Source organism: Myodes glareolus, chromosome 15 (genome assembly GCF_982192425.1).
Source record: "Myodes glareolus chromosome 15, mMyoGla1.1, whole genome shotgun sequence".
Taxonomy (NCBI): Eukaryota; Metazoa; Chordata; class Mammalia; order Rodentia; family Cricetidae; genus Myodes; species Myodes glareolus.
In genome coordinates this window covers 65,875,238-65,888,615 of record NC_142040.1, presented here as the reverse complement: position 1 = coordinate 65,888,615, position 13,378 = coordinate 65,875,238, and the positions used below count along the sequence as shown (strand labels likewise).

General features: G+C 46.7%; 1 protein-coding gene across 1 annotated transcript in view; it reads right to left on the bottom strand.

Moving 5' to 3' along the window:
• The window catches only part of Retreg1 (reticulophagy regulator 1), a 157,929-nt gene extending 144,786 nt beyond the window's left edge, over positions 1 to 13,143 (bottom strand). Inside the window, exon 1 of the mRNA XM_085676598.2 lies at positions 12,804 to 13,143. Coding sequence (XP_085532724.2) covers positions 12,804 to 13,090 — 287 coding nt within the window. The 5' untranslated portion in view covers positions 13,091 to 13,143. The remainder of the gene's footprint in view (positions 1 to 12,803) is intronic.
• Between the last annotated feature and the right edge of the window lie 235 nt (positions 13,144 to 13,378).

Sequence of the window (13,378 nt, the reverse complement as noted above, 5' to 3'; positions counted from 1 at the left end):
GCTCATCTCTGGAGTCCCCACCAGGAGAGTGGCAGAGCAGTCTGCATTCAGCATGTTTACACTTGGGCAGTCCTACCTTCCCCCCAGTCTCTCCAAATAAACCAAGACCAACAGGACCAAGAAACATGGGGCAGAATCCCCAAATATCTAAAGACCCTCAGCATCCCAAAGTGTCTGCCATGATCTGTAGGTATACCACAGACTTGCTTATCTTTTATGATGAGAAATTCCCTACACTATACTCACTACTAATCTAACACAAAAGTCACCAAAATACTATACATTTAATACTGTTCCATTGAGAAACACACTGGGGAAAAAAATAATCAAAAGAGACAAAGAGGAAGACCCAGAATTTGACCCAAAATATGATCAGAGAGAAAATGATAAAATATACATTAAGCCAAGAAAACAGTGTCATTCATGTTCCCAGCGTTCCAGTCATTTGTACCGTGATAATACCATCCCCTGCCAGGCCGAGGTACCTACTGAGGTTTCTGCAGGTACCTCAGCCCGACTCCTCTTCCTCTGTCTCATGAGATGCCACCTCCTCCCTCAGGGAAAGGTCAGATGCCATGGTCTGCCTCCTACTCCAGCTACGGGCACACCTGCCTCTACCTTGTTCTCAGTGCCAGAGGAAATGACACCTGCTAACCTAGCCCCTTCAGGTCCACGCCTCACAGGCCATCATCGACCTTGCCGGTCCGTGGGTCCCTTCTCCACAAGCTCAGCCATGTTTCAGAGCACCCGCCCAGACATTTGCAGAATCAACAGAGAAGGCCATGGAGCAGAGCGCTAGCATCCCACAGAAAGGCGCCGGGGACACAGATCATGCCACTCTTTGCGTGTGAAAGTGAGCACTGAATCAGAGGCTTGGTTGGCTTGGGCTGCTAAGCAGAGACAGCCAGGAACCCTGCAGCCTGTAAGCCGCAAATGTATTCATGGGAGCTGGGACCTCAGAAATGAAGGCGCCAGCAGATGCAGCTCTGGCTGAGGCGCACCTCCTAGTTTGTGAGTAGCGCCTTCCTGCCCTGTCCCCACATGAGGAAGAAGAGAATGAGTTCCCTAGGGCCTCTTTCGTAGGGGCACTAATCCCATTCACCAAAGCTCTTCCTCCAGTGACCGGATGGCTTTCCTAAAGCCCCAGTTCTTCACGGTCCCACCAGATGATCGGATGATCAGTGTATAAACTGGGAAGGACATGCGCATTCAGAGGGAAAGATTTCTTAGGCCACTGGAACTCCCCAGTGACCAAGTAAGATGTGAGCTGGTCTGATATTGAATCACACAGGGACACAGGAACACACAGCCATGCCATTGTAACAAGGAGGGATAAAATGAGGGAGAGAACCCTACTCCCCTTCAAGTGGGGTCTGGCATCCTCTGTTCTTTGTGGAAAGGGATGCTGAACAGGCCAAGGATGTCAACCACAGGCAAGTGCCCACTCCCCTCAGTGCTTGCCTCTGCTGGCTTCTCAGGAGCAACTTAAGCCTAGGACTACCTACCACACAATGTTCCGGTTCACAAGATGCCTGAGTCATTAAACTTGGTAACATTAGCTTCCTCAGCACCTCCCCCTCTCATCGTGCCCAGCAATGTTACACACCCTGAAATCTGCAAGAATTAAACCCCAACATGCCCAGCTACGCACTTCCCCTCAGCCCAAACCCTGGCCATGAGTCTACGGATCTGACCCCAGAACAACCTCTGTCAGTAACCTGCTTGGATAGTCAGGAGCCCGCTAAACTCAAAATCCCCAAAACTGAACAGCACCCCTCTTCTCCAAAACTCTAACCTGGTGCACCCTCAATGACCCTCAAATGGATTTTAACATGCCCGGCCACTTCCTCACATAATGGGGTCACCTGAGTCACTTCCCACCTGCCCAGTGAGTCAGCCCTCCCAGATTTTACCCTCACTTTTTGCCCCATATCTGTGTCCTCCTCCCTATCCACACTAAACCACCTCCATTCAGCCCTCCCACCAAGCACGCTCCAGTGATGTGCTAGCCAATCCTGTCTTCCTGGCTCTTGCTCCTCCCCTTCCTATGGAAGACTGAAGGGAAAGCTGATAGCAGAATCTGAAAGGATTGCAGCATCAAGTTCGAAGCCTCAGAAACAGTTTTTCTCCCTACAGAGGAGGAGGAATATGCCAGGCCTGGTGGCACAAGGCTTGAATCCAAGCTAGTTAGGAGGCTAAGGTAGGAGGGTCACAAGTTCAAGGCTAGTCTTGGCAAGTAATTGAGTTCTTATCTCAAAGTTTTAAAAGGACTGGATGTGGAGTCAGGCAGTAGAGTAGGCTAGCGTGTGTGTGTGTGTGTGTGTGTGTGTGTGTGTGTACAGCTAGGCTCAATTCCTAATGCTCTGAGGTAAGAACAGGAGTGAGGATAACACAAAGTCCAGTGATAGCCTCTTCAGAAACTTTCCCTTTCCAACCAGCACATAAAGCCACCTCCCCTCTCTCTCTGTCTTTCTCTATAAGAAGAAATTCATGACTGCTTCTGTGTGTCTGTTTCCATAAATCAGCTCAGCAAGCAAAATATAATAATCAATGCATATCAGTTTAATTGAACTTTTTACAAACTGATCAGCCCGTGCCCACCACCCCCGTCCCAATACTCTCTTGTCTTGGACTATGTTTTTTTAATATTTATTTATTTATCTATTTGTTTATTTATTTATTTATTATGTATGCAATATTCTGTCTGTGTATATGTCTGCAGGCCAGAAGAGGGCACCAGGCCTCATTACAGATGGTTGTGATCCACCATGTGGTTGCCGGGAATTGAACTCAGGACCTTTGGAAGAGCAGGCAATGCTCTTAACCACTGAGCCATCTCTCCAACCCCTTGTCTTGGTCTATTTTGTTGCTCTAACTGAACAACCATAGACAGGAGAAATTTTGAAGAATAAAATAATGCTTGGCTATGCCTCTGGGGGCTGGGAAGCCCAGGAAACATGACGTCATCATCCGGTCAACCTCTTACTGCAGCATAACGAGGCACGGGCATCACATGGGGAGACAGAGCAAGCACGCCAGCTCCGAACTCTTTCCCTTCCTGGGGCCTTGCCTTATGACCTCACCTGGCCCTAATTACCATCACTTAAAGATTCTACTTCCAAATACCATTAAAACAAATTTGAGCATTCCGTTTCCAACATGGGTATTTTTAGGGGACACTGTAAAAGCATAGCGTCCATTCATTCACTGCCGAAAAACTCCCTACTGCCTCTTCCCGGCTCCTTTGCAGCAGGCCGTTTACACAGCAGAAGCTGTCATATACATGGCACTAACTTGTTTCTCTCCCCGTCCCCAACCCAGGGATTAGACTCTGTTCCCAGCAGCAGGAATAATGACACACCCCATTTACTTGTACTCATTTGGAGCAGCTGGGGCAGCCTGAGAACATTCATGCACATAACAAGATAAAACGGCAGACATGCCAAGCAGAGCTGAGGGAAAGTGATTACTTAAATCTCTGCAAAAATCACTGACATCGCCTGAAGAGGTGGCTCTGGGTTTCAAGGCCGCTATAGCCAAGAGGGAAAACCGACTGGTTTTAAGCATAGGTGTTAATCTGCTGAGATCGGCCCTGCTTTAACCGATACTGAGGACTGAGGCTGAGAGGAAGTGTCACAAAGAGCCACTGAGTCCACCAGGAAGCCCTTGCTCAAGAAACATTTGCAGAAGGCTCAGTATCCAAAGGACTAGGGCTGCTTTTAATGGACTGAGTCCTTTTTACTTTGAAGGCCCTTGCGAGTCAGCACCACCCTACTGGGGCTAGAGGAAGATTACACCTAGACCCATCACAGCCTGCTGGTCATCTGCCTTTCAGACCCTCAACTGGTTTCGGTATCCCATATTACACTCCCACTCCCCCCAATTCCATCCTCCCGACGAGTGATGAGTCAGGTACGTCTCCCTAGTTTGAGAGTACCTAGAGTTCATGTCTTCTTTTTTTAAAAAATATTTTTTTATATTTATTTTATTGTGCATTTGGTATTTTGCCTGTATGAGGATGTCAGGTCTTTGAATTATAGACAGTTGTGAGCTGCCATGTGGTTGTTGGGAATTGAACTCAGGACCTCTGGAAGAGCAGTCAGTGCTCTTAACCTCTGAGCCATCTCTCCAGCCCCCAAGTTCATGTCTTCTTTATTCCTGGCTTATCCTATGTCAAAAGGTCTTGGCATTACCCTCACTTTTATAATCAGACTGTTTCCTTTAAACCCATTCAACATGCTACACACACAAAGCTTTCACCAGCATTGCCAAACTACCCAGGATCTGCACTTTCCCTAAGCTGGAATGTCCTGGAGACTGTGGCATGCAACTCAAAACCAGGGTATACTGTTTGGCTCAACTCAATGAACCACCCATGCCTTCCCAGCAGAAGGGAAGCTCCCAGGGGCAAGTAGAATCCTTGGTCTTCAGCCATATCCCTGGAGGCAGCACCAGACCGAATATACACTCAGCTGTGTCTTCTGATAACCCAAGTCAAATAGAAATGGGATGATATCTTTCTATTGCTGCAATGAAACAGCACAAGCAAGGCAAGCCACGGAAGAGTTTATGTGCATATGTTCCATGACTTAGTGTCTCCAGTAGCGGCGTGAAGACACTGCAGCAGGGGCAGCAAGCTGAGGACTCGCAGCTTGAACCACAAGCGAGAAGCAGAGCGGGAAAACTTGAAAATGGCACAAATCTCTAAACTCTCAAAGCCCCAGACCTCAGTGATATGCCTCCTCCCACAAGGTCACATCTCCTAAGTCTCTCAAACAAGGCCATCAATTAGAGACTAAATATTCAAATGTCTGAGACTAAGGGGAACATTTCTTACTCAAATCATCACAAAAAATGAGCAAGGAATCTGAGCTGGACCCATTAATAAACTGAAAAATAATCCCTACTGATGCCGAAACAACGACCTCCAAACAACAGTGTCTTCAGACTGTTCTGGAATCACTAACTGTAATGCTGTAATATCAGAAGACATGATTCAAGTTGTCTCATGATATTCTTTTAAAGCCATGGAGTAGAAAAAAAAATACTGAACCTATGAAATCACCAAGAAGTGATTTCTAACAGGATGGCCACCAGCCACATGGGACACTTTACATTTAAACTAAATACAATTAAAAGTACATTTATAAAAAATATACATCTATCAAGGGGCTGGAGAGATGGCTCTGTGGGTAAAGTGCTTGCTGGACAAACATAAGGAGCTGAGTTCGGATCCCCAGCATCCACAAGTGGTGTTTGCCTGTAGCCCAGCACTCGAGGACAGAGCAGATCCTAGGGATTCAGCAAAAGTCCGTCTAACAAAAATGGCAAGCTCCAGCTCCAGTGAGAGACCCTGCCTCAAGAACTAAGATGGAGAATGAGGGGAGGAAGACACCCAGCATGAACTTGGGACCTCCACAGACAACCTCACAGTGGCTGGAGGATACACACACGGTGCGTTGGGGAGGGGCAGGCGAGGGGGATGACACACACACAGGTAAGAAGAGTTCTGAGCCACTACAGCGCTGTGGTTCTCAACCTTCCCAAGGCTACACTTTAATACAGTTCCTCACGTTGTGGCGACTCACAGCCATAAAATTATTTTCATTGCTATTTCATAACAATAATTTTACTTAAAAAAAAAAGACTCGTAAATGTTCGTATTTTCCAATGGTCTTCGTTGACCCCTGTAAAAGGGTCATTCAGTCCTAAGGGAGTCATGACCCACAGGCTGAGAACCACTGTTCTGCCACAGTTCAGGTGTTCAGTGGCTCCCCAAGAACTGACTGGTCACTGCAATGCCCAAGGCAAGTACAGAATCATTGTCCTCATGGCAAATACTCTACTGAACAGTGCGCAGGGAAGCCATCCTATGGCAAATGCTCTACTGAACAGTGCACAGGGAAGCCATCCTATGGCAAATGCTCTACTGAACAGTGCGCAGGGAAGTCATCCTTAGGAGTTCTGTTCACTTCAAAGAGCCTTAGTTTCCTTTTGTATAAAATGAAGATAATAAATTTTTATAATAATTGTAATTGCTAAATTTTAATGAACCACCAAAACTGTAGTTTTCTGACTGTTAAGGGTGAGACTTGGATCCTGGTGACTTAAGATATAAGATGCAACTGAAAGACCTGGATAAATCTAGATCCCCCTAGCAGGAAAAAATAAGAGCCAAAAATCTAAGCAGGGAGGGAAGAATCAAAAATCTAGGATTAGCCGGTTCAAGTGTTTCAGGAACTAGCTGAAGATAAAGTTAGACTGTAATCTTGAGAATAATCTTGAGAAACAGGGAGTTTCCCCCTTGTGATTATCATTGGTATTTTGGGGATACTGTGTTTCAGGAACTAGCTGATTATAATCTTGAGAATAACCTTGAGAAACAGGGAGTTGCCCCCTGTGACCATCACTGGACCTCCCTACCCCCTTCGGATTACTGGGCTGTGGTTTCTTCCCTTAAAAACCCCTTCTCCCAGCTACTCAGGGTCCGAACTCTTCCCCTGCATGGGTTATGAGTCTTGGCCCCAGTGCACTGGTTCCCGTCTTGTCATCTTGTCATTAAACCTCGTGCAATTGCAGCAAGGACGGTCTCTCATGAGTTACTGGGGGGGGCCATGTTATCCCAAGACTTGAGTGAGAGTCTACCCATATCAGGGGTCTTTCACAACCATAAATCAAGGTAAGGATATATACTAACTAAGTCATCCAGCAATAGAAATGGTATCTTATGGAAAAGAGGGCTCACATCTCCAGAAAGTGCTCAAACCTGAAGCTGCTCAAACGTAAAGTGTGTGGAGTTACCTAGAGGGCTGGAGAGACTTGGGCATCTCCATCCTACCTCCAGAGATTCTGGTTCCATAGGCTTGGTATGTGCCTGGGTTTCTACATGACTGACAGGCAGGAAATACTGCTGCTAGTCCATGCTCACTCTCCCCAGGGCCCTGCTCCACTGCAAGCTGGAGGAACCATCAGAGCAGAGGAGAGAAAGAGTCCAAGGACCCCTGTCAGGTGTGTCCCTGTGTAGCCACCTCAAGAACACCAATTTACTGCTCTTTAATAGTTCCACAGGTAGGAGGAGGTACAGTCACATATCCCTAGACATGAAGGAAAATGCCTTCATACAGACTTTTAGATGTCACGGTCACTAACAGGGAGTTCAAAGCTTGATCGGAGTACAGAGTACCTTTTTAAGCTGCAGAAGCATGTGACTCAGAAGAGGAACTGCATCAAGTTATTATATTTCAGAATCATGTCCAGCAAGGAGACCTGGAAGATGGGCATTTTTGTTCCATTCCTTCCTGATCCAGGGCCACTATCATGAGTCTATCACAAAATCCAGAATAATACCACCTATCACTTCCCTTTATCCAAAAGGAAAACCATACACACACCCAGCTGTACCTGAAGCTTTCCAACAGGAAACTCTAACAACAGGAAATAGTAATAGGCATGCATGCAAATTCTTTATGTGAATATCAGCTTGCAAATGGATAAATCAATCGTGACATACTCCTCCAAAGTAGCATAGCCCTCAGCAATAACAATAATAATAGAACAAATAACTGATGTACATAGCGGGAATGAAGCTTAAAACCTGATTCAGGCTTTGGTTTAATCAGACACAGAAGACAGCCTGCCATGTGATACCACTGTGTGGGACTTTAGAAAAGAGACCTGACATCAGGTTAGAGCAGACAGACTGAGGGCTGACAGGAAGCAGACCAAAAGTGCCCTTGTGGGTTGTGGTGGCTGGGGTGAGAATGGCCCCATAGGTTCATCTAAAAGATGCCCTGTTCAACGCTGGTGGGACTGTTTCAGGAGGGTTAGGAGGCGCGGCCTTGTTGTCTGCCTGCCTGCTGCCATGCTCCGGGCCATGACAGTCATGGACCTGTGAGCCCCAAACTGAATGTTCTCTTCATAAGTCGCCTTGGTCATGGTGTTTGTCGCAGAAAGAGAAAAGTAACAAGTTGAGAGAATAATTTAAATCTTGTCATTGTGGTCACATATATATGTATCTACACAGACACACACACATAACACCCACACACATGTAACTATGTACATATATCTGCTTTTTAGTGTGAATAAACCACAAAAAGTTGATCCCATAAAGACAAACGTATCCAGCTGGAGAGATGGCTCAGCGGTTATGAGCATGGGTTGCTCTTGAAGAGGACCTGCGTTCAATGCCCAGCACAGACCTCAGAAGACTCCCAACCTCCTGTAACTCCAGGGCCAGGGCATCCAGTGACCTCTGGCCTCCACAGACACTTGCAGGCACATACAGCCCACACGCACACTTAGAAACTCAAACGCAAATCTTTTAGAAAGAAAACTGTCGATTCTGCTCACTGGTTCACTTCCAGCTGTGTCTAAAGCTCCCACGAGCTGCCCTTGTGAAAAGACTGGGTGCCTGGCATGGGAAAGATTTCTAAAATGTTTACCCTTTTCTGCTTTTTAATCTTTGGAGTTGTGAGGTTATACTAGCTATTTTAAAAGTTAAGGAAACAACTTTTGAAAGCGTATTCCTCGTAAGTTAAATGTAAGATAGTGCATTCTGAAGCCTTGCGCAGCTCCAGGCCTACTGAACCGTGGCCTGATCATCCCCTGCAGAAACCTTGATTCTGGAGACGGGCACTTAATCACACCTTTCCACGATACAATGGGCACTTCTTCACGTTAGCCTTTTTCCTAAGTATGTCATATGTAAGAATATGTATGTGTGTCCAACTGAAGAATGCTGTCTGTGGTTTTATCTCCTGGGCCCTTAGCTCAGGCTGGTTTACTTTCACACATCTTAGAACTGTAAATTAAGTCAGTCTGGAGCACAGCAGGACTGGACCATTGCGCATGCCACTTTGTGCTTCTTTGATCTGCACTGAAGACTGTACCCATTGTTTAGCTCCACGGCTACGTAGTTGTCCATGGTGGGAATAAATGAACACAAATTTGTTTATCCAATTTTAATATTTTTGCATGTTTCACAGAACATTTTTTTGTCCTTCTTAATCACAGAAAAACTTAATGCAAGCACTAAACATGGAACTTCTGGCAAGCCCTGTACTCCAAATCTGTCCCCACAGCACCTAGGCAACCTCATCTACATTTTGTCAAATTGGTACTTTTCTGGATTGAGTTGTCGATGAAATATTAAGTATATCTTTAAGATGTGGCTCTCTTCCTGCACTGGTGGCACATGCCTTTAATCCCAGCACTCAGGAGGCAGTGGCCAGCAGATCTCTGTGTTTGAGGGAAGCCTAGTCTATGGAAGGAGTTCCAGGACAGCAAGGTCTACATAAATAGAGAAAATTCTGTCTTGAAAACAAACAAGCAAACAAAAAAGATCCCATTCTTTCATTCGGTATATTCTTTACGGTTAGATAATTGTCCAAGTCCAAGATCTACCCTGTCCATCAAGGTCCAGGTGAAGCACAATCCATTAAAACAGGACTGCCTCTCTCATCCACAGCGACTCTGTCCCAGGTCCTTCCTAGAACCCTTCATATGCGTACTGAATGCACTCTCTCCAGTTGGAGACGATCCAGCTCCCCAGGACCTGTTTCGATCCCGGTTTTCCAATGCGAAGCACTAATTTTACAGACCATGGTCAGGCAAAGTCAAAATTTCTGGGTCAAATTCAAAATGATGAAAGTAATTATTAGTACCAGATATTAAGCCATGCAAATGGTATATTTACAAAGTTACCTTCCACAAAAATGGAAGAGAAGCAATGGTAAATAAAGCATCCCACTGCTTATGCCGGGATATGGGTTTTTCTTTTTGTTTCTTTTTGAGACAGGGTCTCATTCTACAGCACATTATATTTTAGCATAATGGCTTCTTTGTTTTCCTCGTAGAAAACACAAGCTTTAGCATTCTCAGGACACAGAATATTAAGAACCAAATGAGGTCATCTGTAACCAGGAATGATGGCTTATACCTTTAGTCTTAGCACTTAGGAAGTTGAAGCAGGAGGATTGTCATGAGTTTGAGGCCAGTTTGGATAACAGAGTAATAACCTGTTTTTAAAAGGGGGGAGGGAGGGAGGGAAGGAGGGAGGCAGGGAAGTAGAAAAGGAAGAACTGGAAATAAAGATCATTTGAGAAGAAATAAATTGGCTTTTTTATTTTTAAACTTTAAAATTATATTTTAGCCCCAGAGCTACAAATAAGGAAGATTTCAAAACAAGTTCTGTCATTAACAAAGGGATTATAAAGTCCAATGGGTCATAACACTAAAGCCACAAGTGCTTCAGAATTCAGAGAGCAGGGTGGCTGTTAGTCAGGGGAAATGCATGCACGGAATCCAGCTACTGCAAACAGAAACAATAAGACATTCTAAAGAGGCTCAGAGTCTGTCCACTCTTTGTCTTTCCCTCAGCGTGTTAAATAAAATGGATGGGAGACAATACTCATATGAAAAATATCAAATATACTTTTTAATTATCTATACAAAAAATTAATTCAAACAGCTGCTCTTAAAGACTATGTCATAGGGAGGCTACAGAGGTGGCTCAGTCAGGAATGTGGCTGCCACATAGCATAAGGACATGAGTTCAGATCCCCAGCCCCGCAAAAGCCAGGAGAGATCCATGTATCTATAACTCCAGCATAGAAGTGTTAGGTCATGGACCAGCCAATCCAGTCCTATTGATGAGCTCTAGGTTTACTGAGAGACCTTAGAGGGCCTCTGGCTCACCTACATGTACTCACATAGATGTCAACCTGCAATACACATACACACAAGAATACATCATAGGAACAATGTTTGCAATGCATTACATTATTATACTAAAATCATCCTATAAAAAGAACTTCATAAAGTCAATAAGAAGGTCATTGTCTACAGCAAACAGACCAGAGCTGTTATAGGTAAACAGGCAGTGCAGACAACAGATAATTACAGTGGCCTTGAACACAAAGAAAACAATCTCAGATAAACCAAATTTAAAACCATACCAAAGTGCCCTTTCCACCTATTAGATTTACAAGAATAAAAAGTTTTTCAAGATCTTCTTGGCAAGAGTATATAGCAGTGCAAGCAGTCAGTCACACTGTTGATGGGCAAATAGTCTGGTAGAACCTCAATGACAATACAGTGACAACCATTCAAATGACAAGGACACTGCCCTCTGACCACTCCCCCCCTGCAACGGTCACACTTGGATTCATCCCTTAAAATGTCTTCATCATAAACCAAGTGATACATGTACAAGACTCAGCTATCACACTAAAAATGATGCCAAGCGCTGGGAGCTCCATCTGAGCCTCCTTAGGAGGCTCAATACTCTAAGCATCTTACAAAGGAATTCTATCCATTGGAAAAGCAAGGAAGTAATCAACAAGGCACCCGCCCTGAAATGAGGAATCTTTACTATGCTAGCCAACAGTCTGCACAGAACACAGTTCTTCTGCTTAAACAGGCACTGTCTGAAAAAAAAAAAAAAAAAACAAAACGGTACAGAGAACTAGCAGCCCTGGTGGCCTCTGGGAGGAAGCTGGGGAGCTGGGGATGGGCGTGGGAAAGAGATTTTTCAAAGGGAAAAGACTTTCAAAGGGAAAAGATTTTCAAAGTGTTTACATTTTTGTACCTTCAAACTTTGGAACTGTGCTGTTCTTAACTAAATAAAATTTAAAACATGCTGCTTCTTGGTAACTGAGACATGGCCCTAAGACTGGCTTCCTGTCCCAGCCTCGATCAACATAATATAACCTCTCTATTTAAGGGCTCAGGTAACTTTACAACAGGATGGAGACTTGGAATAAACTCCAGAAGCAGCAATAGCTGAGAGGCCCAAAGTTAATTAACATCCACAGACAACAACAAGACACAGCTCGTTTTCAGAGCAAACTAAGACTAGCAGGGATCTAAAGAAAACCCTTCAAGTTGCTCAAGTTAATCTAGAAAAAATGACAGGCTACGTCTCTCTAGTGCATTTAGTGCACACTAAAAATGAACTTTAGGGTTCAGAAATCTATGTCCTGTAAATAGGTATCTGTTAGTGAAAGTGCTTATTCTGCACTGCGAGGGTCATGTTTGTTATGAAAACAATCAACAGACAAAGGAGGTCTTTCTCTGCCCTCGGAACGCTAGTACCAGATGATAGGGCACATCCTTGGGGGATGGAGCCAGACACTGTCTGGTGCTTACCTAGGCAGAACACTTTCTGGTGAGGCAAACCTGTTGATTAGGGGCTATTCAAATAGCATTTCTGTCCAGTTCCCTCTGGAGTAATTTCGCCTGAAATTACTACCGTCCCCACCCCCACCCCGCTGTGCAACCCGGGGGCGGGGCGATGTGCCTAATCCACCTGTTTGTTTACCTCCTGCTTTCTCATCTGGGAGCAAAGACAGTAAACCCTACCCTCCAGGGGAAGGAAAACAACTCATTCACTGCCCTTCTTCGGTGGTTGATGAAGGGCAGCAGTGTTGAGACTGTACCTAAGCTGGCCCAGATATGCCGTGGAAACATAGGTCAAAGGACCAGCGAGTTGACAATACCAGAGCCGAAGTTTTCAAGAGCTCTGGGACGTCCCTAGATACAGGAACACGTGGGCCAGCCGACCATCACCTCCCTTTGGAGGGTGGACACCTGCAGCCAGGGTGACAGCCATTCACAGGCAAGTGCGTCTGGAGGAAAGTTGAAGTGGGTTACTACCTGTTTCAGACAGGTGACCAAGCAAGTGGGACCGAGCTGTCACTTCCCCCGCAGCGCCCATCTCACCCCGGCCAGGCCACATCCGGCCCCGGGCGCCCCAAGGTCACCTGCCCTTTGGGGCGCCCCCACCCAGCCCCAGCACTCACCAGAACAGCAGGTTGGCACCCAGGAAAGCGAGCAGGCTGCGCAGCGGCCTCTTCCAGCTCAGGAGCTCGTCCGCGCGGCAACCCAGCCACAGCACGGGCTCCCCGAGCAGCCAGGTCAGGGCGGCGGCCACCTTGCCCGCGGCCTCCTCCACCTGCGGCCCCGCGCCCGCCGGCTCTGCCACTGGTGCAGCCTCCTCTCCGGGAACCCCGGGCCGCGGTGCCTGTTCCTCCGCAGCCGGAGCTGGGCATCCTTGCGCGCCGCGCTCCCCGGGCGCCGGGCTCGCCATCTTCAGCGGCGCTTTGCTGGCGGGGACAGGGACGGGGACGGGGACGGGGACGGGGAGGGACGCAGGCGGGCGGGCACGCGCGCGCCTGGCGGTGAGCACCCGGAAAGCAGCGGCGACCGGTCGGGGCTCGGAGTGAGCACCGCGGGGCGCCGGTGGCTGGGTGCCTTGTGACGTCAGGCCCGGCAGCGCGGGGGAAGAGGGTGCGGTCAAGTTCGTGTAGGGGCGGGGCCGCCCTGGGCCTGGCTGCACATTCTGAGCTCCGCTTGCTTGGTGGTGGATGCGATCTGG